This window comes from Aptenodytes patagonicus, chromosome 1, assembly GCF_965638725.1.
Source record: "Aptenodytes patagonicus chromosome 1, bAptPat1.pri.cur, whole genome shotgun sequence".
Taxonomy (NCBI): Eukaryota; Metazoa; Chordata; class Aves; order Sphenisciformes; family Spheniscidae; genus Aptenodytes; species Aptenodytes patagonicus.
Window position 1 is genome coordinate 1,973,925 of NC_134949.1, and position 27,653 is coordinate 2,001,577.

The window sequence follows — 27,653 nt, forward strand, 5'->3', positions numbered from 1 at the left end:
TGTACAGGAACGAGTATGTGAAGAATTAGGTTTTAGTTGGAGATGCAACCAGGATTTAACTGATCTTTAGGAGAGCAAACTTCAGTTTATGAAGAGAGCTAGTTGGTGGGATCCCACGGGATGCAGCTCTGAGGGATAAGCTCAGGAAAGCTGTGAAGTCCTTAAGGGCAACCTCTTCCTAGTGCAAGAATGGTCCATTCCAGTACTCAGGAAAATTAATTGATATATCAGGAGGCTGGTCTGGTTAAACAGGGAGCTCACGATAGAGCCTCAGTATAAAAATGAGGTCAGCAGGAGGTGGAAGCAGAGACAGACTACGAAATGAGTGGGTTTGTGGATGAGGGGAGGGTAGTAGGTGTCATTTACCTCAACTTCAGCAAGGTGTTCGACGCTCTCTCTTCCAATATTTTTATATCCAAGTTAGGACGTTGCAGTGTGGATGACTGGACAAGAAGTTAGGTTAAAAACACTGGTTGGACGGTCAGGGTCAGAGGATTGCGGTTAATGGGTCATACTCTACCTGGAGGCTGGTATCATGTGGGGTTCTGCAGGAGTTTGTCCTGTTTAACAGCTTTATCAATGTCCAGGAGGAGGAGGTGGAGTACATGCTCCTCAATGCAGATCACCCTGAATTGGAGGGACATGGTCAATATGCCCAAGAGCAGGGCTACTATCCAGAGGGACCTAGGCTGACTGGAGGAATGAGCCAGCAGGAACCTCATGAAATTCAACAAGGACAAATGCAAAGTCCCGCACTGAGGAAGGAGCAGCCCCTTGCCACGGTGCAGGCTGGGGCCTGCCTGTCTGGGGAGTAACTGCTGAAAAGGAGCTGAGCACCCTGGCAGGCAGCATGGTGCATGTGAGCCAGCTTTGTGCCCAGGTGGCAAAGAAAGCTAAGAGCATCCTGGGCTGTATGAACAGGAGCACGTCTAGTAGATAGAGGGAAGTGATTATCCTCTTCTATTCAGCACTTTACAGATCACATCCAAAATACTGCATCCAGTTTTGGGCCCCCCAGTAGAAGCCATTGATCAGCTGGAACAAGTTCAGCAAAGGTCAGAGGCTGGAGTCCCTGTGAGGAGAGGCTGAGGAAACTTGTCTTGTTCAAGGTCGAGCAGAGAAGGTTTTGAGGAGGCCTAACAGCAGCCTTCCCATACCTATGGGGCTTATTGAGAAGCTGGCAACAGGCTTTTCATGGTGTTGCATCATATGAGGGCAAGAGACAGTGGACATTGAAGCAGGAGAGGTTCAGAGTGGCAATAAGGAAAAACTTTGTCTCGATGAGACCAGTCAGGCATTGGAAGAGGTTTCCCAGCGAGGTTGTGCAGTCTCCATCCTTGGAGGCTTTCAAGGTGTGAGTGGGTAAACCCCTGAGCAATCTGGTCTAATCTCAAGGCTGTCTCTGCTGTGAGCAGAGAGTTTGACAAAATGACTTCCTGAGGCCCCTTCCAACCTGAATGATTCTGTGATCCTGTGATTTGACAGTAGGGTGTGAAAATAAGTTTGCTAAGTGCAACAAAACATTTTTAATCCTTATAATGTAGAAGGGACCACTGTGACCACCTGGGATGGTCTCTTGCAATGTGCAGCCCAAGAGAACGTGGCTGAGAACTTTTACACCAGTCATTGCCCTTGTTCCTTGTCCAGCTTTTAGGAAGATTGTTTTTATTTTATTTTAAGAATTATGGCATGTACTGATGGTACTAGTAATTGTGGATAGTCAGATGCTGCATGAAAAAAAGTAAAACTGGAATACCTCATGATAAATGTTGTGGGAGGCTCTGCTTTATTGCTTGTAACTTTGGATTGTTTTGTATTTTCACTTTTTATGAGTATGTGGAAGTTTACAGAGTTTGCCTAAATTCATGCCAGTTAGTGAAGAATCCTCTGCAAATAAATCCCGTTAGTTCTGTGCCCTTTAATGTATTAATTGTTTTCATCTACCTTTTTGTTGCAAAAACACTTTTTCTCTGTATAAACTGAAAGATAAAGTAAACTGACATTTCTATGATTTTATTTGTAGAATTCATCTTATTTTTAGAAAAGGAAAAGTTTTAGCAATGCCTGGGTTGATCCCTGCTGTTTACTTTGCTGTGAGACACCTGCAAATCTCAGGCAGTTCCTTTCAGCCACTGACACAGATTTGCGACCTTTCATCCTGATGCAGCAACCATGAGGGCTTGATCTCCCTATTTGGTAGTGTTTATTTTGCCCTCCTCTAGGTACAGCTTTGCATACTCTTTAGAAGGAGGCTTTAAAGTTAACTGGTACTGAAAACCTCTGTGAAATAAATCAAGTAGGAATCCCCAGTCAACAAACTGAGCTGGTCTGTGGACTACTGGTAGCCTGGAAGGCCACGATTTGTGTCTTACAGAATAATATTGGGTTTTTCTTTTTTTAATAGTATACTTGTGGTCTTGGTTTGATTTCCCTCTGACCTCTGCGGGGGGGAAACAAAAAAAAAAAGTTTTTCAAAGGGATGCAGAGATATTTGTGAGAAATGCTGATGACTTGTGATAGGCTTTTAGTCTGAAAATCTTGGAAGCCTCTAATGTAGCTGTTATAGCAGGAATACACCCAACGAAACTGCTGAATGTTCTTTGGAATAAGGTTCATCCTACTGCTCTTGATAAAGGAAGTAGGTATATGGTGTAATACATTGACATGTAGAGGAAGGGCAGCTTCATCAGAATGTCATTGTTTCTGACACCCAGGCAACAGTCTGCTCAGATCATGCATCAAAAAATATATACCCTAAATTTGAGCAAGCTGTCTTGGGTATTCTCGCATATGTGACACTGCAGCGCTCACTCCTGCTTTCCTGTGGCTTGCGATATTGCCACTTAGTTGTCGATGAGTTTCTTGGAGATAACTTTATTTTCAGTGATGTATATTGATATTCTTTGGGTGAAAGGTTCGCTATCGATGGAAGTATTTTATTATCAAAAGGTGAAATGTCTTGTAACTCACTAGACTGCTAAAGATGCCAAACTTTTAATGCTGTCACTGTAACAGCAAATCTTTAGTTGAGTCTGACATTCATGTCACTGGGTTGCAGGCGTATAGGGAAGACAGAATTATGCATGGGAGATGAAGCAAGTATTGCATAAATTAAAGTTCTCACTGTCTGTGTGACATGGAAGGTGTTCGGTGAACGCTTTCAGGTGTCTGGATATGTCCTTGTAAAGTGGTACTGAAATTAGAAGGAAAAACTAGCAAATAATGCAACTTGTACATCTGTTTTTGTTTTAGTTCATAGTAATTTGGAGTTCAGGGCTGTGGGAGGGCTTAGTTCACTCTGTGTCCTTAAAGGACAGTATTAACCTCATCAGAAAGATGGTGCATAATTAATGAATGGTTGGGTAGACATGATGAAAACATTAGAGGATAGGCAAAAAGCCCTAATTTAGGTGTTTGAAAAATTTGGATTGTTGAGTATGGAAAAGGTACATAATTGTATAAGAGGAATATCTAGAACCTTATGAATGCTTGTCTCACTTATGAACAGAATTTTTGTAAGGTGGGAATGCAAAAACCTTGATGTGCCTGGCATATTCTGTTGTCCTGTATTCCCAACGTTTATCCAATTCAGAAGTAATGTTTTGATTCTTCACTGAAACACCGTTTTTGAGATGTCATCAAGACTGCGCCTTTGGGCTGCCCAGTTTAATTGCGTTTTGAGTGCTGATACATCCTGTGGAACAACAGACATTTTAAACAAATGTCCAAAGGTAGGACAAGAACAAATGGCCAAAGGTGTTGGAACTCCTTATGCAAATGTCATGTATTTAAAGCTATAGTCTGATGTTGCGGCTAACCTCATCTAACTGTCTCATGTCTGATCACGTCTGTTCCTGTAATAACTTGGTGTCCAGTGATCTAAACCATCCAGAAACACCCTACGAGAAGAGTTTTGTACCAGCTTAGCTCCCTTTCAGAGAAGGGAAGCAGGAGCGCACACAGGAGCAATAGTGTCACTTTCCCTTTTTGGTGATGACCGCCTTTTGGAACAGCTTTGCAGATTATGTCAAACTTAAGTTTTTCTTTCCTGAATCAGCTGCTCAAGCAACTTCACCACCCGTCGTCAAAGTGCCAGTGCTAGTGGAAGGGAGTAAGCCCGATCATGCAATTAATGGAGCTGGAGAGTGCAGGCATGGCTCAAGCTGTCTGGACTGTGTCTTCAGGAGAGTGTTGCGAGGTGAAACAATCCTCAAGCTTTCGTAGACTAGAATTATATTTTTTTTTTCCCTAAAATTATATTTTCCCTAATACTGAAATAATATTTTTTTATGCTGTTCGAGGAAGGGTTAACTTTTTTTTCCCCTAAACAAAAAAGAATTTTCACAGGTAAATTAGTAATAACTAAAAAAAGCCAACCCAACCAGGCCCCTGAAATACCTTATTTATATCTCAGTGTAGTAGTGGACTGCATGAAATACATACACTTAAATATGCTCCAAGAAATGACATTTGTGTTAATGGTAACCTGGAGTTTGACATGATATAAATTTGGTTTAAGTTTGATTGTGCACTTGGAAGGATGGGCCGAATGCAGAAGAGGTCTCTCTGTCTCTCTCTTCCTCTCTCCTTCTGTTTCTTTCTTTCATTGTAATGAAATGATCATGTTCAACTTTGTATGAAAAAAAAGTGGTCCATGTGTGGGAGGCATTTAAGGCTAGAATTGCAGTAATTGATTCCCATCTCCCCTCTCTCTTTCTGCTCCCACTATTGCTTTATTTGTTGTTATTCAGTGTTGTAAAGGGAACTAATGAAATGAATTCTGAGGTTTGCAAGGGTTCTGCAAATGGAGGAATTAGATTTTTGAGAGCTTGTGGCATTGAGTTGTTTTGTGTGGTGTTCCCCCCCCTCCATGAGGGTCAGGGAGAAAGCCAATATATCCCATGAATATTGTCAAATATTAGGGGGACATTTGATTGACTTATTTAGGGGTTCTCCTTTTGCAACTGATAGAGAACTTTTGATATTCCAAATGAAATTTAAAGGAAGAGCACTTGATGTGTCGGGTCCTGTCCCGCTTGTATGCGTAAGTAACTAGGTCTCAGGCCGAGATAGGTTCATTGCAATGATAGTCAGCTTCTTTTACAGTTTTTTCTTTTACAAATGGTTTGCTTTGTGTGTGGCTTTTTGCAGATAGGCAGAATTTATTTTTCAACAGGCATTCATTTAGAAGTGTCATTTTTGTTTCTATATATTCTTAGAAACAGGTAATTCTTATGTACCGCATACTGTGTGCTTTTTGGTCTCTAGTGGATTTGTTGAAATTAAATTTCATGCTATTCTGCTTAAGGCTGCATGTGCTCTATTAGGGTTTACTGAGTGCAGACGTTAGCTCTAAAAATCTTTCGGAGTAGTTGTGTGGTACACATATAAAGCAATTTTTGTCGTAGCTAGTATAACAAGCATAGCATAATCTCCCAATAGTTAGCAGAAAATCATGCTGAAAAACAACTGTTGGTGGCTGGCATGTGATTTCTGTATTAATTTCTACTGCTGCAGTAAGCTCAATTAAGAAAGCCAGGGAAACTGTCTCCAAAAACACAGAGAAAAAAAATTAACCTGGGAAAAAGAGATTGTGTACATGGAGCCCTTTGCAAAACAGTATGTAATAGTGAGTTTTAAGGACTAAATGGTTATGCATTTATGCATGGAATTGGTGCCATTGCCTTTTACTAGTTTTGAGTACTGAATTGTTTTGTAGTTAAATCCTGGCAAAGTTTTAGACCTTTGAGCATAGACAGTCGGAGCTTAGCTGTAGGCTGAACTTTTTGAAAATGCAGCCAAAATTTATCAGATGTTTATGAGGCAGACTTGGGGAAAGACAGTGTGGGGTTTTTTTTGGTGTGGGTTTTTTTTTTTTTTTTTCATGTTAGAATGAAATAAAAATCTAACTGGCAACATGCTTCCCCCCCCTGCCCCTTCCCCTCCTTCTCTCCCTTTCTTTTTTTATTAATTTCAGTTACGTTATCTATTAGAAATCAGAATTTGACAGAGGAAGATGCCTGTTTGGGACACTTTTGTGTGGTCTTTGTTAGAAATCTCCCATGTATGTTCTTGCAGAAATCACAGTTCACATGTGTTCGGGTTCTTGGTTCATACTGAGAGTTAAATGTGCTGAAGATTGACAGTACTAGGCATTGAACTATTTAATATTTCCTCTGAAATGTCAGCCTTTGACTTCTCCAGTCTGTGCTGCGTCTGGGCACCAGAATAAAACCCAGCTATATTTATCCTTTGTCCTTCAGAGACCTTCCTGGGATTATAGGTCAAAAAGACCAGATAAAAGGGTATGTAATTTAAAGGATTGTTAGAATAGAAGTAATTTGGAGCAGTTTGAATGATTCTGCTATCTTAAAGAATAAAATCAAAAATATTGATAACTTTAATGAAATAAAACCAATGACTAAACGAAACTGTTTGCTTTCACCAGTATTAGTCTTGATAGCACTATGCAAGGAAGTTGTCATTTTGCTATATAGCATTCTCTCTGGTTTTACAGTAAAATATATTGTTATCCAAATTATCTCTCCGCTGACTACGATTTTCAATAAAGTAAAGTGAGGGACTGCTATAAGAGGAGAATGTATCAAAATATTTCTAAACCAAGCCTCCAATGAACCGGAAGGAGATCGTTGTACAGGACAAGGAGACCTCCAGGTAGTAAAATCTTGTGGTTTTAATAGTAAATGCTACTTTCCTTTCCATCACAATTTATTTACCGGTTAGAGAATCTTCAGCGTGATATTAAAGAATACTTTAGATGTATGGTTTATCACATTAAGATGAGAAGAAGCTTTGTTTTATTCTTTCATCTTCAGGCTGCAGTGAAGTATTACTCAAACTCTTCATCACTTGTCAGATCAGGCAGGTTAAGTATATTGTATAGTGCTGCTTCTTGAGAGCTTTGTACTAGTTGTTTTTTAGTTAAACAGGAGGTAACCACTTACAGACTTCGTTTTTCTTCTGCCTCGGGGGAAAAGTATGCAGTTTCAGCTACTGCTACAATTTTTTTTCCAAGACTGGTTTGCATGTATACTGAACTCCTTGATTTTCAGTGATCTCATGTTGAGATATATTACTAGAGTTTTGGGGAACAATAGACTGAAAATTGCATTTTTCAGATATTACTGCTTGTTTTTTGAAATCTAAATTTAAAAACTAGAGGAAGGACATTCTTTCTTCCCTTTGATTGCAAGGTTTGTTGTGTACCTCTGACAATGCTTCATGAAGCCAGTTTATCTGATTCTCATTTTTAGCTTCATTAACCGTGTTTGATTTCACCTAATGTTAATCATCTGAAAAATAAGCATCTAATGTAAGCTAGTCATTTAGGCTAGGGGTGAGACATGGTGGTTCATCCCATCCTGTGAAAGGCTTCTACTCCTCCTTAATCTCTGGAGCTTTATACAGAAAGAGTTGAGATGAGTGGTTCACCCAAGATGCTTGACTTTTTTTTTTTTTCCTTCTTTTTTCCTTCTCTCTCTTTTTTTTGGTGAGAAAGAGGCAGCTTGTAAGAGAAAGGATTCAATTATCCCTGATGTTACTAAGTGACGCTTCTCAACAGGGGGGATGGCACCGAGTATTCTGAAATTTAAGTAGAAAAAGTAGTATCTGCAGAAATTGGTAGAAAGAATTAATAAAGACAGTGATTATATAGAAGAGTGACTTCAATGCTAATCAGAAACCTAAGGAAACTGCAATTTTTGGAGATCAGCACTGGATATCACATCACTTTGTCAACTAAGCTTTGAGTGAGGACCAGTCTCCTGTTTCTGTGCCAGTCTGTCTGCCGAAGAGACTGCTGAACACACTGGCTCCTTTTCATCTGCTCTGTCATTTGCAGAGGAGAGGAGAGAATGTTTTACTCGAAGAAAAAGTGAACCTCATGTATTTCTGAATTAACTGGAAGCATCTTTGCTGACAGTCAGATTACTCTTTCTCCTTAGGATTTTCGTATCTGACCTCTGGCCCACTTGAACAGCCTCTTTTTCCCTGCACCTTTTATTAAATTCCTGAATTCACTTTCTAGTATTTGAGCTGCTACTAGCTCTTGCATTTGCTTGTTCATGCTGTGTTAATGTGCTACTACGTGACTACTCAAGGCAGTTTATTCCTAGAATGGAATCGGATCTGCTTGTTTATGGCAATACTGCTACTCGCTACATCCTTCTGTAGTATCTTGTTTTTCTTACTGCTAATAACTTACAACACTAAAAAGCTGTCAGTGGTGGAGATGGTATAAGTATTACAGCAGTTTAGAGACCAGTCATTTGAAAAAGTTGTTTACGTTAGCAGATCTCATTACACGTTATTAAAAATGTAGGTGTTAGATTACTGTTGTTGCGAGAATTTTAAAGATTTCAGCATTTGTCTTTTATTTTTATATAACTTCTGAATAATTAAAGTAGTCATAAACATCATAGTTTCATATTGTTTACAATCAGTTTTCAGTTAATACAAGCGGTAATACAGTGCTAAATATTGGGCTGCAAATACTTCAGTTACCACATGTCAAAGTTGACAATACTGTAGCTGTCTGCTGACAATAAAATATAAAGCCTGTTTTGCTGAAGTTGAAGGCAGACGCGTTACAGTGCTTTGTAAGTCACCTCCACTTTCCTCAACAGAAACATATCCTCGCTCCTGTGCAAGGAGCGCAAGTGCCCTTGATACTTTTGTGGTGCATGTATTTAAAATGTGTACATGGGCTATTTCTAATCTGACTTCTTGTGTCCTACCATTAATATTACATGAAATAAGTGTTCTGTCACTTTGTTACTAAAACTTGACTTTCAGATTATTCTCTAGAATAAACATGCTGCTGTATGGGATGTAGGAAACTGGAAACATTACCCTCAAGACGTAAGAAAGTACTTACAGATTCTCCTACGCCTCCCTTTCTAAGTCAGTGATTCTCATTTACAGGAGCTTGTTACAAATGCTGTTTAAAGGTTCTTATACTTTTGACTTGGATTTAAATTCTTTTCCTTGTATCCTTCTCGAGTCAGCAGCGATGAGGCTGAATGTGCTGTAGTTTGCATCTGAACTGAATAAACAAACTCTGGAATTACTGTTTTCTCTGCACTGATACAAAACATCCATGTATCAGCCTGTTATAGCTCGAATGAATGAACAGGAGATTAGTTTTAGGCCACAACAGCTGTTAAAGATCCACTTATTTATCACTGCAGGCTTCTTTGTACCTAATTTTAGGTGAAGTGATTGCTTTCAGACATTGTGCACGGTTTCGGTGCCCATGTCATCGATAAATAAAATCATGACTTGATGTGGAGATGGTTACGCTTTTTTTTGCTGAATAGTCAGCTTCTACTGGAAAATTTTTACTTCCTTTAAAATTTAGTGCTAAGTTGTTAGATTGCTTTAAATGTACTAAGTAGAAGTTTGGCATCTTGATTTGTCTTTCCATGCAACTCTAACCGCTGAGAAGTCTGGTTAATGGGATCAGCAGATGTATTGATGAGTGTTACCTTTGGGTGAAACACTTTTTTTTCTTTTCTTTTATTAACCTTTACCTATAAAGACACACTTTCACTGCTTGTTTTTTCACGGTGTCATTGCATTATGGCCTCTTACATAATTTGTTTTTATCTTCCCTCTTACCCAGACTAACTTTCAAAGTTATTAACCAGTTTTATCCAAACTAGTCAGTGTTAGATTTCTCAAAGGTCATTTATTTACCTGTTTTCTGAAAATTTGCAAATGGATTGGTGACAGTGGTACTATTGCAGTGTTTCCTGATATGGTTATTGATCAGCGTTATATATCACAGATTATCTTCATACTGTTGAACCGATTTGCAAAGTGAAAATAACTACTGATGTATCCTGCGATGCATGTTGCAACTTACTTTATTTGAACATTAAGACTTTTGTTGCACTCCTAGAAATTTCCTCAAGAGGATGTGTTCATGATGGGTGGGGGAGGCTCCTTACTGGATGTGGATCTGCTGCAGAATGGTTACAAAGGTCTCTCTTTCCAGCAAGCACCCATACCTTTTCTATCATTATTGTCCGTATTCTTTTTCCATCGTTACTGTCTTTTCCTAGTTTAATTGTAGACTTCCCTCTCTGAATCTCATATCCTTCCCCTTCCACCTTATCAGTGCTTTGAAATTTCTGTATTCATCTTTCCATCCTCCTTCTTACTGGATTTCTTCACCAGTTCCCTTCAAAAGGGCTGGTTTCCTTGGCCACGAAGGGAATGGTACCTCTTGCTGTGTCTGCCTGTGCATAACCCTGTCTGGAAAATATTCAGAGCATTACTGGTGAGAAAGGAAAGATAGTTTGATGATAGGGTTGAGCTTGGAGGAGATAACGATATGTGGAAACTTGCAGCAAGAGCTTCTGCAGCCGTACCTGATGCATATGGAGTCATAGAATCATTTAGGTTGGAAGACCCTTAAGATCACAGAGTCCAACCGTAGAAAGGCGGAGGTGGGGGAATCCTGGAGAATTACAAGACTGTGGAAAAGCCTATGCATCAGTGAGCCTGGGGGATTTGGGAGAGCTTGGATCAATATGAAGGTAGGAGATGCTCTGGGACAATGCATGTAAATAGGCCAGACTAGGTTTTGGAAGGCCCTGGAGCTAGTGGTTGTGCTGGTGTTCTTGCCATGCTTTCTGATGCTTGGCTGTCACGTGCATTTGAAATTCAGCAGCTGAAGGGAAGGGACTGGGTGCAGAAAGTCACCATTCTTTGAGAACAGCAGTGGGATAGGACAAACAAGCAGTTGCTCCACTCTTTAGTAAAATTGAAAGATAACTTCTTAAATTTGACGTGTCTCGTGATAGCTTTAAGTAATAGAGTAGTTGCAAATTAGTGGTGGATACAGGTTTTGATGTGTGATGATATTAGTGCAGGATGGTCATTTGGAACCACAGTTTTACAGCATTACCTACTGCGTGACCCCTCAGGAGGCTGGGAGACCTGCGAATTACGCCCTACTACAGGACAGGTAGGCAAAACTCTCCTATAGTATGTTGTGCTACTGATGAGTCAGTACAAGTGTGCTGGTGGGCAGTCACTGTGTGCATAACTCTGGGCCAGCCATAAAATTCACCTTCTTTGCTCAAATAGTACTGAGACACAAGAGAAGGTAGGGTTATTGTGTATATAAGGGGAATAGAACCTAAATCCGCAAGAAGCCAGGTTATCATTAATTTAGTTGCTCGTGGGAAGGAAAATACGATTGGTTTTTAATTTCACAAAGCAGAGAGAATTTCCTTTTGGCATTTGGAGCTGTGAGTATGCAGCTGGCTTTGGAAATAGTGTAAGCAGTAGTGAAGGGGTTGAATTTCAGAAGGCTGATGAAGCATCATCGTCATGAAGCTGTATCCTCCAGCAAATACCAGTCTTTGGTTTTCTATCTTTATGTTTATTTGCCTTGCCGCTCTTTCTCCTGATTGATTGTTCAGATTGGTTTGCTACAAAAGGACAGGCTCTATCATAGGGCATGGTAAAATCATTTAAAGTTATCAGTACATGAGTATGAATTGGGAACACAAAATTTCAGTTTAGGTTGAAAAGTTAGGTGAATAGAAACTTATATTTTGCAAACATTTGTTTGTAAAAAAGAAAGAATGGAGGGGGGTGTTGTTCCTTGTAAGTGTGTACAGCCATTTGCACTGTGTGTATGGAATGCACAATATCAGAAAATAACATTATTCTTTGTCCCATTACCTATTCGTGTTAACTCATCCCATTCAGTCATTCATTAGAAGTCTTCCCTTACCTTCTTTGGGTAGCAAGGCCTGTTCCCTATGCTTTGAACCACATTTACGTAAAAGTAGGACTCCTTGCCCCACAAACAGTTGGCACATGGACATTTGACAATAAAATTCAATGCCTAAAGCTAGCTACTCTGAGCCTGTATTCCCACCAATGGAAAGGTATGTGAAAATATCCTCAACAGAGGGCTTTCTGATTCAGAGTGATGAGCAGCTTTGTGAATCTTCTTATTCCTGTCCAAAGTGACTGCAATCCAGAGCTGTAATTGGGTAAAATTGACTTTTCAGTGCCACTGATAGTGTGCAATCACAGCTGGAGAAATCTCTTTAAAGATGATGGTAGTAGATGAACTGAACATCAAAATTTGCCATTTATGCAGCCTTGACAGTACGGGGAGTCCCATTTGGCAGTGCTGGCCTGTGCAATAGCAGTTAGTAATTCTTTGCAATTAGTGGTGACTTCTAAATGTAAAACTGAAGAGATGTTTTAGTTTATAAACCCTTTTACCTAGCTATTACGTGTAGAAATACATGATTATTGCACTGTCCTCTATAGTGGTAGAACACGTTCATTGAAATACATGTGGTGAAAGAATTTATAAATTATTTTGTCCAAGAAAATAAAAGGGATACCAGTAAATTTCCCCATACTGTCAGATAAAATAGCTTTACAATAAACTTATGAACCATAAAGATTAGGAACTGGATAACTTAAATTGTCCTGAAAGAACACTGCATGCTTAATCCTGTTGAAAGCAGAATCATAAAATCCTTCCCATCGTTGCTTACAACATGATTATTTTTTTAAATGTTGAATTATGGAATCCTGATGCTTTTATCCATTGCATTCAGCAAGAAAAGCCTTACAGTGTATGTATAGTAGGAATTACTAGCACAGACAGCTGAAATAGCAAGTCTCTCAACTGTTGTATTCAATCTAAGGGTATTCTGCCAGTGATAGCCTTGTAAAGGTATGCGATACTTCCGTATTATTATTTTTAAAATTATTTAAAATGAACAGGACAGCAAAACTAGTTATGGCTAAATAGCTGCTGAAATAACTTATTTCATATATATACACTTACATTGCGGAGGTGGGTGAGAAGGATGGGTTATTAAGAAGGTTTGGTTGAAATGATTCACGACCTTGTAAGGGCGTTGAGAACAATTTTAAGTTACAATAAAATTTCATGTAGTCATGTAGCTGGCACAGCAGGAATTCCTAGAGAAAATAAAAATTAGGTACATTTTTATGTTAACTGGCTTCTTTAACTCAATCCACTTATTGGTGGTAAATGACTTATTTTATTAGCTGTCACATGTTTCAAGATATATTGCCCATATTTCATGTTTCTTCTCTTGCAGTGCTTCCCTGTGTCTGTCACCTGTTACATCTAACTTAAGTCCTCTAATACAGGATGTTTCTTCTGTGTCAAGCGTGCGTGTTTTTTTTGTAATGAATTCTAAGTTTCTGGAAGAAAATTCTTGACAGATTTTTGAGGATTCACTATACTGCATTGAAATTCCTGTAACATTTCGGTCGAATAATCATGCATTCTGACGGAAGAATCACACAAATATACAATTTTAAATTTGCGGTGAGAACCTCTGTCTATTCTGCCACCGCAATTGTTGTGACTCCAGGACACCTGTGCCTGCCTGCGTTCAGGGCTGACAGTCTGAGCTTAGCGTGAATGGGGGAGAGGTTGATGTGTTTTCTGGGCGATACGAAAACCCAGACTGAGCATTGCAGAAGGATTTTGTAGTGGAAGAGCTCACACATTTATTGTTAAGCCATCAGTGACTGGAAGGGATGGCTATGCAGGCTCTTCGGTGCAGCAGGACAGACTTGTCCTGCATAGACCTTTGCTCACGTGTCCTTGCTTCTTGACTCCTAACACTTTATTCTCCTATGCTCCATTTCTACTTTGCGTATTGGATAAAAGCACTAATTCTATGTTTAGTGTCGGGATTTTGTATTTTTTAATTTTCTGTCTTTCTGCGGATTGTATACATCCATTTCTGTTTGCTTGATCTTTCTGTTAGCTTATTAGAATGTAACCTTGGACGTGCTAGGGAGTAATGAAAAGTCTTTGCTTTTCTCGTTTAGGTGCGAATCTCAGAAATAGGCTTTTCTTGTTAAAGGTAGCTGTTAAGCACAGGCAGACAGAACCCAATTCAAAGAATCGCAGGGGAAAACCTTGTAATCCTGCTCTCCCCTGTTTTCTCCAGCTCGCTTCATAAGTTTGTTGTTGGGATTTACTGCTAAAGTTACAACAATAATGGGATACTGAAAAGAGGATGTTCCAAATAGATTATGAACTAAACTTGCTTTGCTATTTCTAGATCATGTACCATGTTGTTTCTAATTTAAATTAGTGTAAATTGATTGATATCCACATTTACATTGTAAAATAGATAATGTAATATATGCAAGAGCGCCTTTGGAAACAAAAATATTAAATATTTTTAAATTATGCACACTTAATTGCATTGTTTTTGTATTTAATTATCCTATGAGCTTGTTTAAGTATTGCTGCACATTACCAATATTTAATAGTTAATACAAATTTCTGTCCTTGGAGGCGCACTTTATGTTTGTACTGAATCCGTGGTTGTAGGAAGTGCCTGTAATTCTGAATTTAAATGGAAGATTTGCTGTATGTGTTGGTAGTTAAATTTGTATGAGTCTGAAAATAGAATTTATTCTTAAGAATGCTATTCTTTAAAAATAATAATTAAATTTAAAAACCCCCAAACAACAGTTTAAATGCTGGCCATGCCCTGATCCATGGCTCATAATACAGAAATTTGGGAAGTGTGTAATAAGGTCACTCATGAAAGCGACTGTTCTGGCACACACAGATATTTGTTTCTGGTAGTTCACTTGTACATATACCAGTAAACTTCCTGAGGGTTTCTAAGGGATTCTTTTGTTGTAGGGAGAGAAACAGATTCTTTGGTCTTTAAAGCAAATAACTTATTTCTGGAGTTTTTCCTTTAGTGCTGGTGGAATGAAGGGATGGTTCATTATTTTTTCCATTGAATGTAAGGCTAATTTGGACTATTTATAGGGTTAAAGACCAGGTACAACAGTGTTTGATACAACATTTTTTAAAATAAATTAATGGTTATGCCGGGAATACTGATGTACTAACCATTACAACACTTCCTTGTTTCCTCTTGTGTTTGTTACTAGCAAATCCAGGCTCTTTCAAAAATAATAATTAAAGAAGGAAGAGTCTATTTAATGGTGTCATTGACTTACCACCTAATTTAAGCACACTAAATATATTTGCAACGGCTTTAATCGCCATTGAAATCATACAGTTTGATTTCAAAACCAGAAGTCTCAATATTTTCTTTAGAGTGCAATGAATATTTATATGGCTTTCTTAAAAACTTATGTTTTTAGGAGTCCAGGATAAGAGCTCCTTGACAGTGTTACTGAGGTCCAAAGTAAACTAAAGTATGTAATTCTACCAGGGAATTTTATGCTCGTAAGAGTTACCTGATTGACAGTTCTGAGGAGCTGAAGCTTCTACGTGTGCAGAGACAGCGCGCATCATGGGTAGGTGTAGACGGACTGTCTCGCATTGATTTACCAGTGCACTTTAACCTGGACCTCAAGTGACCTATTTCAGGGGTGAGACAAATTTTGTTTCCATGGTTAGCTGCTTGAGACAACTTTGAGAATGTCAGGAAAGGTAACAATATTTTCTTGTTGTTTAATTCAATAAGAAATAAAGTATATACTTTTTTCCCCCCTGGTCTAGTGGAAATTATTGTATGCTACTTGAGTGCCTGTCATTTCTATAGTTGGCTACTTTTTCTAAATTAAGAGTAATGGATTTGATATTTTGTCTTTTCTCTGCTGTTCTACTTAAATGGCTACTGTTGATATTGATGTTTTTTGTGTGATGTATGGAATTTAGATATGGACCAGACTGGAGTGTTTATTAAGTAGGAAGAATAAATTGAGGGTATCTGCATATTACAATATTTGTGTATTATGCATCTTAAATGGGAATGTGGGTGGGAAAAGTCTTTTAATTATGAAGACCCATAATGTGTTTATAAGGCCACAGCTTGATGCTGTGAAGGTACCAGGTTGCCAACGTATGCTTTCTGATTCAGTATTTATGACTGTTAGTGTGCAGTTAGGAATTTTCCTTGTGACATCTTCATTAACTTTAATGTCTACAAAGCTGCAGTTGCTCTGCCAGCTACTGAGACAGATGATGGGTTTGAAGACAGCCCTAAGGTACGTTGTCCCAAGTGACCTAGTTAATGTTCATACTTAATGTGCACAGGGACATGAGAACTGCCTTGTTGGATCAGATCGATGACTTAAATGCCCTGATACTCTGTTGTCAATACCAGATGCTACAGAGGTGAACGCAAGAAATTCTGCAGTAAGTAATTGTGAAACAGTTTTTCCCAGCAAAAAAAGAAGTCTTCCTGTTTCTGGCAATGGTTGGTACATACCTTGAAGCAGTGTTCTCCAACTCTGCTTTATGTAGTACGTAGCCTGTTGGTCGTCTTTAGCCTCCCCCCCCCCCCCCCCCCGCCTTGGTTTTACTTGCTTTTGGCTTCAGCAAAGAGAGTTGTCAATATATTGTCCACTGTGCATTTCAAATATTGCAAAAATAAAAATATTTTAAATGCTGCCCTATCAGCTTTCTTGTGAGCCTTTTTAACACTGTGTGATGGCAGAACGAACAGAAGCCCAGAGCTGCCAATTTTATGTTGTTGTATTCTGTACTATGTCTCTCCTCTGTGTTGAGCCATTTTGGGTTTTCTTTCCGTTATTTCTGTCTGCTTTCCCAAAGGAAAAGAGTTTGTGTGTTAGTGCCATACATTCATCAGTTGCCTTCTGATAACTTCTGAATTTATTAATCAATTTCAGGTAAATCTAAGAGGGGCTGAAAGACTCAAGGCCCTGATATTTCTATAGGTTTTGATAAATCAAGGGCTAGGTAGAAAAGAGACAATAAGACAGATGCCTTTATGGAGAGAAGGTCTTCAGCTGCCTGGGCTGTTTTGACAAAGGTTTACCACTCCACACATACGCTATGGCTGGCAGATTGGCACATGTTCCGCAAAAGCAACTACAGCCTGTGCTGTGTATCGCCAAGTCGAGCTAGGAGACAGGAGAGAGAGCTGAAGTTTGGAGACTGGAGAAGTGCTCAAGGAAGACAATGTCGTAGGGACAAGAGAGATCAGCTTGACTTAATGTGAGGGGGCAGAGAAACATGCAATGCGGATCTGTGAGAAACCAGTCTATGTTAGTGCTTCTGATGCAAAAAACAAAACACCCACCACAAAAGAAAAAACCCACAAAAACCCCAAACCAACTCCAAACCTCTCACTTCTATGCTTTGTTTCAAAGACTAAATTTTCGAATGTTTCCCCTTTACCTTAAAAGAAAGAAAATGTTAACATAAGCTATTGAACAAAATAGTTTGGAGAACTTTTCAAGGTGGTTATTGTGTTAAGCCCATAAATTTTGGTGGAACTGAAATAGATCTCAGCAAAGCTTATCCTTGGCTTTAACTGTTGTGTGGAAAGACTGATAAAGCACTGTGCTTGAGGAAGTGTGGAGGTGCATCATCTTATATTTTTCATATTCTTTCTCTCTTGTTCTTTAGGTATTCTATACTTATGTTGGACCTTCTCTTCCCCTTCTACCTTTTTCCCTCTCATGCCCTGCTGACCATTAAACAAATCTTCTTTGTGCGCTGTTCGGGTCTTACATGTGATTATGGTTGATTTAAAACCAAGCAAAATGTAAGATAAAATCGCTTTATGCTTTCCAGTGTGTGTGACTATTCACTTAAAAACTGAATTTGTATACCATTGTGCTGCTCAGCTTGCTTAGCCTTATTTTCTCCCTTTTAAAGTTTTCCAGTCTTACAAAGTCTTGATTAAAATGATTTTAGACTATTCATGTTCAGAGTTTAAAGGCTCTGTTTAGCCTTCCCATTGCTAGTGCTTTCTGTCCTCCTGTTTTGTCTTAGCCTGTTTCTAATCCATGACAGTAATTTACCACTCATAACATAACTAGTTTCCTAACAGCCTCTACTGTGTGCCGACGTAAAAGGTGAACCGAATCGCATATGTAGCTTCTTGTTTGCTGTCTTGTTGATGCATTCAGACACTAATTTCAAGATTGTGCATTCTGCTTTTGTGTATCTTAGCCCTGCGTTAGTCCTCTGGATTGCACCCAAGCCATGTACTTAATTTAAATGGCATGGGTTGTCATAGAATCATAGAATAGTTTGGGTTGGAAGGGACCTCTAAAGGTCATCTAGTCCAACCCCCCTGCCGTGGGTCCTTTCTTTGAAGGCAGAAGTAGCCAGTGTAGCCCCAAATGCATTGCAGAGCTCCTTGGGTGAAGGAGTGGTGGTCTGACACTCGAGAGGAGAGGCTGAGGGACCTGGACTTGTTAGGCTTGGAAGTACTCTTCCAGCAAGGAAGTTATTGAGAAGGCAGAACCAGTCTCTTCGTGGTGGTGCATGGCACGAAGATGAGAAACAAGAGGCGTACATTGAAACAAGAGTGCTTTTGACCTGTAAGGAGAAGCTTTTTCGCCATCATGTCAGTCAGGCATTGAAACATATTGCCCAGAGGGGCTGCGCTGTTTCCATCCTTGGAGGTATTTTTTTGTAAGAGCAAATTTCCATCTCTTTAAGGAAGATGGTCAAATGACATGGAGGACTTCTGTATGATTCTGTTCTGGCCTTTGAGAAGTTGCTCTCTGAAGGACGTCTTGTTCAACTGGACAGCTCTTTTTTTTTTTTTTTCCCTCAAATTAGCAAAGCTGAATGAAAAGTAGTTTTATTTTCCTTTTTTGGGTAAATTAATTCTCTGAATATTATTTAGCTAAGTATTTTCTAAAACGCATTTGAGTGTATCAAACCTAAGTGTCTCTTCATTAATAACATAATGCACCTGCCCTTTCAAGAGGGTTTAGTTAGGGGGCCTGATAATAAATGCTGTTTCCATTAATGATTTTTTTGAAAATGCAAGACTAATGGGCAGATTCCTAGCTCTGCAGGCTAGAGGCTATTTGATTAATGTGTCCATATTGTATTCCTGATTTCTTAGGCTAATCTTTTTGAGGCTGCAGGTGTCTGCTTTACCTAATGTGTGTTGTTTGCAGGTTTGGGTGCTGCCTTCTTGCTGTAATCTTAGTATCATGCTGAATGTTTTTTCTATGAAGCAACTGCTTTAGAGTGAGAGGAAAAAGGTATGGATTTAAATCTGGTGACTAGCAAGGGCAGAGGAGTGGGAGAAAAATATTGTGAGAGTAGCTGAGTTGCACATACTCTTATGCACCAACCTATAGTAGACCTACGCGATAAAATTGCTGATTGCTTCTCAAGAATTGTCATCATGCGAAGCTCTTGGCTTTGCTCCAATACTGCTAGTGGATGGCCTTTGAAGTTCCCAGATGAACTGCACATTATATCTCTCAAACCTCAGTAACTGTTGGTAAGTGTGTAAGCTCTTCAGTACCCTTAGCTCCTCTGTCCTCACCAATTGTCCCTGTAATTATATTTCCCAGGGTTCAAAGCACTTTGAGTATCAGGTGTATGCTTTCTTATTCATTTGATTTTGAAGCACAAGTGGAGAATCAATTATAAGGGTTAAGCAAATGGCTTTGCGCACTCTTTTTGTTTTTTGGTTTGTTTTTTTTTTAACAGCAATCAGGTTGTTCTTTACGTGGACTACAGAAAACAATATTGTATCTCTACAAGTGGCTCTCAAAACCATTTTCATAGGTTTTGTGGCCTTTTAAAAAGGTGGCAGAATAAGCCTCCTTCAGGTTTGCAAAAGGGTGTTGGATGCATAGGAATCTCAGAGTGTCTTCCTTGTCTGGAAAAGGCTGAACGGGAAAGTGTTGAAACGTGGCCATGGGGAGAATGCTCTTACACTTCTATAACTGCTAGCCTGCTCTGCATTCTTTTCAAAATGAAACCCTGTCCTGGTGAGAGGTACTCTCACACCCGTTCACTCCACGCATCTGTCTGAAGGCATAAAGCCAACTAGAATGATTTGGGAGAAAACTTGAGTAAATGCGCTGTAACTTTTATTCTGGAAGTTGCCTCTCTTCTATTCGTTGGGTGTGGTCACAGATTTTGGCCAATAGATATGTATTGGACGTAATTTATAATTTCTTCAGATCTAATCTTTGGCTGTCTTGTCCTCTTTCTTCCATGCTCTTAAAGCTTTGTTTTAAACGTGAAAGAAGCCAAACTTACCTTTTTGTCTGTCTGTGTGTGTATGGGGAGGGGAAGTTAACTGAACCAAATACGCCTATTATCTTGTGCTTGCAGTATGTGAAAATGGTTTAAGTAATAATAATTGGTTAATTTATCCATACTTTTTTAAAGTTAGTCTGTGCATGAAGGGGAGGAAATACGTCATGCATTTGCACTATAATATTAGTCATAAATGACTATGTCTTTCAAACTTTTCCAAAAGAGTAGGTGAACAAATAAGAAACGTCAGGTTACTGCATCCCGGAGGTCATCAAAATGGTAAAATGTCCTTGTCTGTTGACAGTCACTGCTTGGTCTGCCGAGATGCAGGCAAGAGCTTTGTGGTTTTTATCATATACTGGTTTTCTGTGTCTGCGGTGTTGTTATGTGGAACAGTCTGGTCACTCTTTTAAGCATTGTGCAACCTGCTGCTAGATCTGAGCATGGTAATGAGCCCATTGGCAATGCAGCTGGTGGTACTCCATTTCCATTATCCTGAAGAGAATACTGCTTATCAGACACCTATCAGCATCCACCCTTCACATGCTAAGAGGACAGAGAAGAGTTATTTCTGGCTGTAGCACTATGGCTTTTTGAGTATAGTTCCCATTACTGACCATCTATCTAAATTGTCTTGTGATGTGAGCTGTGCATTAGCACATTCAGACTTGGGAAGTGGTGGAGCCGCATTCATTTTACGCTCTTGTAGGAGCATAAGAAAGCACTGGGATGCAAGTGTGACCTTCCTAAATGTACTTGCCTGAAAACCTTCCAAATTTGTCTGCTCTGGGATGCACTTACTATGAAGTCGACACTGATTTCAGTATCCTGAAGAACTTAAAATACTAAAGGGGGTGGTGGTGGGAATGGCTACATAATTTTTGGCAACTGCTGTATAATTATCGTCTCCGGATCATGCTTATTTTAGCAGTCTTGCAGCCACCAGGTTCTAATATTCTCCACTAGTTTAATGGCCAGCTGTCTGTTTTTAATGCCCTATAGTCTGAGCAGAGATTGCCATCAGAGATAAATGTTATTGCTTTTATCTAGAAACAGTTCCATATTATTTTTTTTTCTGATAAATTAACTTTTCTCTTTTTAAATGCTTCTTCCCCTAGAACAAATCCCTCCTACTTGTAGAACTGCAATTTTTTACTGAAACATCATAAAGTTCCCATTTGGGAGCTACCCAATTATATCTTACAATAATTCTATTGAATGATCTATAGCTCCACTTTTATTCCCTATTAGTATTTGGCTGATCGATGGGTAACCTAATTGATTGTTAAGGTCAAATGTCTTTATTGGCTGATGCTTGAATCTTTTCTCATTACGACTTAAAAACCCGTTCTATGGTCTGATAGAGTTCATGTACTCATTTTTGCACACTAGAACAATAAAATTCATGATGTAGGTGCTGGTGAACAATATACTTATGCAACGTTTTGTGTATTCTCAGGTCCAGTATTAAAAGGACGTGAAAGATTGAGGTATCTGGGTTGAGCAGAACTGCAGTAAGAAACGCTTGATTGTGGGTTTTCAGATTGTTCTGTGAATAAGGTAGCTGTGATGTGAAATAAATTCTTTGCTTTTATGACAGCTTAATCATTTCTAAGTGTACAAATGCAGAACCTTAACTGCTCTCATTTTGGCTTGTGATGCTTACTGAGGTGTGGGGGAGATTAATGTGTGCCGCAGTACAGAAACAGGATCCTTGTGATTGCCTGATATTTTGCTAAACTTTTTTTTCCTCTTCTGGCGATACAGTTCACTGTGACTAGCTGATCTTTGTTTGGAAATGTACAGGTGTGCTGTAACGACTCACTTTCTGAGCAGATACTATCCTCGCATAGCCTTGGAGGAGAAAATAGTGGAGCGGTGTCAACAGCCAGTAGAGATAGTCCCAATAAAATGGGGTTTTGCTTTTTCATCCGGGGTTTGTGATAGTAATCTGATACAAGATTCATATTTACCTCTGAATTTTCACATATGTTAATACATTTTTAGGCTGGGGTCTCACTTGCCATTCGCAAGTGTCTCCCCACTCTTCCCCAGTGCAACTGTTTCTGTCATCTAAGCATTTGCTGCATGTGGCAGGATGGATATTGATTCATTCTGCTTTACTTAAGATGCTTATAACTGAATTAGTTGGCCAAGACTCCCATGTAGTCGATGAAGCTGCTCCATTCATTCATAAAATTCACTATTTTAAAAGTCTACTTTAGGATGAGAAGAATTGCACACTGGACTCTATTAACTATAGTGGGAATGTGGGCTAATGATGTTGGATAATATTTGCAGATAAAGCCAACTCCTAGAGACGAGGTCACTGAGGTACATGGCTATTTGATGCTAGCTTTTTTGTGTGTCTATTTTTTTTTTTAGAATCTGACTGCTGCCTAATGTAAAACAAATAACTGGTTCTACAAAGGGGGTACTAGAATTGGAGGCTGTCCCAGTTTTGTCTTCTAATCACTAGACACCCTCTAAGACACTTTGGTTTTTTTTTAATGAATTAAGCTAAACAAACCCAACAAAACAAAATGAGGGTGTATCTGCTTAAATTAGATGGTAGCTTGGTGATTAGAGCACTTTACTGGAGTATATGTGATATGTGGACTCAAACCTGTCCATCTTGGGAGGGTCTAAATTCCAGATGTTCCACTTTCTGGGCAAATGCTCTAACTATTAGCTTTCTGTGAAAGAGGAGGCTGACAGCTTTTCCCCCTCTGCCCCGGTATCTCCACAAGTTTCCGACCACTAACAGCTGTTGAATGCTGTCTCTGTGCATAAATACTTAATACAAATGCAAGCTCTAAGGAGACTGCTTGTTGTCTTGCAATTGCTTCGTGTCTTATATTTCCTGTAAATGTAGTTCTCTGGTTTTTAGCTACCTAAGCAAGTGGTTTTTGTTACTGCTTCTGAGGGCGGATGAGGGGGTTGTATCACCTTCTTGAATTTAACATCTATATTATGCTCAAGTGATAGGCATTTTGGAGTGAGATTACGTGTCTTTTAGCTCTGTGGTTCACAGAGTGGAATTTGGGCTAGATGCTTCATATAAATAAGGGAATTATCTGTATGCCTGTAACAGCTCAGCTAGTGTAGGTATACCTCTTTTTTCAGACAGGCAGGCCTAGATTAGGATCTATATTGGAATAAACCTGGAAATAACGACTTGATTTTTAATCTCTTTCTACAGCTGTACTTTATAGTTGTTTTCTTTTCCACCTATAGGAAAACTTACTCTTCTTGATTGCTACAAATCAATATTTTATGCGAAGTTAACAGCTGTTCTACTGAAGTTGGTATAAATTTTGGTTACCAAGCTACTCCATTTTTCCCAAGTGGAAAATGTTGTTCTTTCTTACTAGGTGACTGGGTATTTTAATTTTTTTTTTTTCTTTCTTCAATTCCTGCTATGTGTGTGTCGAGTTGTATTTGGATAGAGATAAAACAAAACCGTCTCCAAAGTTGGGTTGGTGGGTGGTGTTCTCTTTTTTTATTTTAATTTTTTTTAGGCCTAAACAACCTTTTCAATATGATTTCTTCTGGAATTCTCTTGAAACGTTTTATTGCTACAACTTCTATCAAAGGAAATAACGACGAACTATTTCTGATCTCCTTGGGTCAGATTTTTCAGAAGTACGCAGCTGCCTATAGGTGCAGAGATAGTTAATATTGAACAGTATCAGTGTAGTAGCTTGCATGACTGAGCCCTTCAATATCGGAGAGAGTTGGGAACGGACCTGTTTTGTGTTTCAAAATCTTATTGAATGGATTTTGGTAGTCTTATAGATGTCTTTCAAGCTTGTAGGATTCATGGCTCTCATACAAGTTTATTCATAGACTTGAAGTTGCTTCCCTGCTTTTTCAGTTCTTAAGCAGACTTTCAACTAATTCATCTGACAATCCAAATGAAGAAAATATTATTTCCATATCTGCTTGTTTAAACAAAATTTGGAGAATTTGGGGCAAAATCTTTTTCTAACAATAGAAACCACAAGTATGGATATCTAGGATGTTGCAAATGCTTTCTTGGGTAAAATATGAATGTGAAAATACTTGATTCATTACACAGGAAGATGTTTCCCTTGGTTCCATATGAATAAAAAGCAGCATTTTATGACTTTACTATTTAGGTTTCAGTTCCATTCCCCACCCCCCTTTTACTTTATAAAGGCATATTTCCTGAGAAAAATGTATTTAATTTAACATACACTGTATGTTTTTTAATTTTCAAAAGATTCTACTAACTGAAAGGTTGTTTAATAAGAGTAATTTTTAAAGGGTCTCTAGTGTTCTATGCTAAAATTTGAAAGGTGGTTAAACCACAAGAAAGCTTTATAGAAAAAAGAAAATAAATAAAATAGAGCGCTGTATTATGCAGTTGTTTCTGTAATTAGGAATATGTTGTGTTCTGTTAACATTTCATTTAATTTTCTTTTAATTGTAGTTAATGATGAAGAACTGAAGAAAAGAATAGCTGAAGAACTGGCATTAGAACGAGCCAGGAGAGACTCTGAAGCTCAAAAGAGAAGGTTGGTTTGTTAATAACAATATTTAAAACAAACATGTACTTAATGCTTTTATTTACTGTTATTTATCTACTTAATAAAAACAGTTGAATTTTGTGTCCCAAGACAAAAATGGGTAGGTAAGACCTTGGGGTGATACAGCAAGTTTTGATATTAAATATGTGTTAAAATAACAAATTAACTGCAATTTCCTTGTAAGAGCTGATATAAAATGTTGATCTAAATCCCTTTTGAACTCATAAGCCCGACTCTTTTTTGCAGTCTTTTAAGCTCAATCTTCATGGATTTCTCCTGAGTCCAAATACTCACTTTGTGGTGTAGAGATAGAAATAGGTTGAGAGCAGTGCAGAGGTGGGTTACTTATAACCCCTCTGTTTGATCAAAAGGTAAATTTTAACAGCAGTAGAAATGGTAATTCTTGTTGTTTCTGTGAATTCTAGATAATTTCTGTGAGCTGCAGTGTGTCTAGAACTGCTTTAATAGTTAGTACAGCATAGTGCTTTGAAGATACAAAGCACTGTATTAAAGCAGTTTACTAGTAGAAAACCCTTTTGACATCCTCTCTGTATATTGAATCATTACTTTCTTATGCATGTTTTTTCAGAGACTGTAGTTACTGTGGAAGACTGGGTAGTCTTACAGAATGCAGCTGCAGACTTTGGATGCAGCATTTTTAAAATACACTCTGCAATGTTTAGTATGGTACTGTGGGATTATGAACAGATTAAAAAAACCCTGTTTGAATTTGAAATCGAGTTTGGCTGTATGGTGGACTTGTGTGTCAATTCGTACTTTCTTTCAGTGAATAGATAATATATTTTTCCTGAATAGATAATATGACACACTGAATATAAATATTAACCTACACATTGTCCTCTATTCTGAGAATGGGAAGAAAGGCTCATTATGATGGATTTAAAAAATTAGAATGTAATTAGGACTACTTAAACTGTCTGCATATATATCAGTTGTTTCCTACACATCATATTATTATTTAATTGAGTTAGGTTGATGAAGTATATAATTAGATAGGACTATATAAATGTCCCAGGAAAAAAAAAAAAATCAGGCTTTTTTTTTTTTTGAATCAGCAATAAAGGAAATCGATATGTTACAGTGAAATCTCTCCTCTGTTGAACTGGGCTTTGACAGGAAAACCGGCATTACATTTGAGCTTAATGTTGACTGCTGAAGAGTTTGGCTAAACGTGATTACAGTATGGAAATGTTTGTTTTGTAATTTCAGTATTTTGTCGTTTGACACTTTTTCAGTAATTTTCATTAAGTGTTCTATAATTCAGTTTTCATGGGTTAAGCATTGATCTGTGAAAGGTAGGGAGCAGGTTGGCTTGTCGTATACTTGATTTTATGTTTTGCAGGGAATAGTGCTGGCAGTCTTCCCTTTATTTGGCTAACGATTAGTGGGGAAGATATTGCATATTAAAAGGGTCCTGTAAAATCTTTTTGTTGTCTTAAAATTAGGTTTTTGAATTGAAAAAAACCTTTGCTTTTGAAATGTAAACTATTAAAATAAAAATATAAAGAATAAAATGACAAATATCAAGTCTTATTAGGAGCTTTAATCCTTTTCTAGTTTTGATGTTTGTTTATTTTTTTTTAGCAATAAGCAAGGATTTATTATGCTGTCTACACAGTATAAAAAAAATATTTTGACCCGATTGTAGAAGCTCTTTTCATGTTGGATGAAACAACTTTAAAAGATGCAGATGTTTACTTAGCTATTACTTGAGGTCTTTATGGGCTGAATTCTGGTTGAGGCTTGTGTTTTAAAAACATTCAAGAAATGCTGTAGCAAGTGTGGAGCTGTTCTCCTCCGGATCATATTCTTCTGAGAACGAAGTGAATGCTGCTCTGTTGATCACTTTAAGAACAGATTTATGTTGTTCAGGTTCAGCATACCTACCTCTCCTGTTTTATTCCAGTTGAGAAAGCAGTCTCTCCACAATGCAAAGGCATGAAAAATGTTTGTGCAATGTTCTTTTTCAAGTCAGGATCCATACTTTCAGGTGGGGGGGGGGGGAAAAAGCAGTCTTGTGTACAACCTCCTGTGCCAGTCTTCTGGACACTCATGCACTTATAGCAGAGTCGGTATAATTTTTCATCATTTCTAGACTTCAATTTTCAAGCAAGTATGTACTTAAGAGCTAGATGCACATTCTTCAGATGAAGTATTTTGTCTCGCATGTCTGTTTAGTTGCAGAGAGTTCTAGCTAATATAAATATGAAAAGATTACTCTCAACTGTAGTTATTTGTAATAAACATACAAACACATTGATGCAGTGTTGGAGAAGAGAACTAAACCTGAGTTCCCAGCTATACTAAGCTTAACATGTATAGCAGAAGGAGACTGTTAACAGAGAACAGTTCATAGCATTCATATGTCAGTAGTCACACAAGAAAAAAATACAGTGTAATGCAGGTTTCATAACTTATCATAGAATCAGTAAGGTTGGGAAAGACCTCTAAGATCATCGAGTCCAACCATCGACCCAACACCACCATGCCCACTAAACCATGTCCCTCAGCGCCTCATCTACACGTCTTAAATACCTCCAGGGATGGGGACTCAACCACTCCCCTGGGCAGCCTGTTCCAATGTTGAACCACTCTTTCAGTAAAGACATTTTTCCTCACATCCAATCTAAACCTCCCCTGGCACAACTTGAGGCCGTTTCCTCTCGTCCTATCGCTTGTCACTTGGGAGAAGAGACCGACCTCCACCTCGCTACAACCTCCTTTCAGGTGGTTGTAGAGAGCGATAAGGTCTCCGCTCAGCCTCTTCTTCTCCAGACTAAACAACCCCAGTTCCCTCAGCCGCTCCTCATCAGACTTGTTCTCCAGACCCTTCACCAGCCTCGTTGCCCTTCTCTGGACACGCTCCAGCACCTCAACGTCCTTCTTGTAGGGAGGGGCCCAAAACTGAACACAGTATTCGAGGTGCGGCCTCACCAGCACCAAGTACAGGGGCACGATCACTTCCCTGCTCCTGCTGGCCACACTATTTCTGATACAGGCCAGGATGCCATTGGCCTTCTTGGCCGCCCGGGCACACTGCCGGCTCA

The 27,653-nt window shown here is 38.7% G+C and overlaps 1 protein-coding gene across 2 annotated transcripts in view; it reads left to right on the top strand.

Moving 5' to 3' along the window:
• CHCHD3 (coiled-coil-helix-coiled-coil-helix domain containing 3) overlaps positions 1-27,653 on the top strand; it is a 165,203-nt gene that overhangs the window by 5,506 nt on the left and 132,044 nt on the right. For both annotated transcript variants that reach the window (XM_076346608.1, XM_076346701.1), the window contains exon 3: positions 24,489-24,573. In XM_076346608.1, the coding sequence (XP_076202723.1) occupies positions 24,489-24,573 (85 nt within the window). The remainder of the gene's footprint in view (positions 1-24,488; positions 24,574-27,653) is intronic.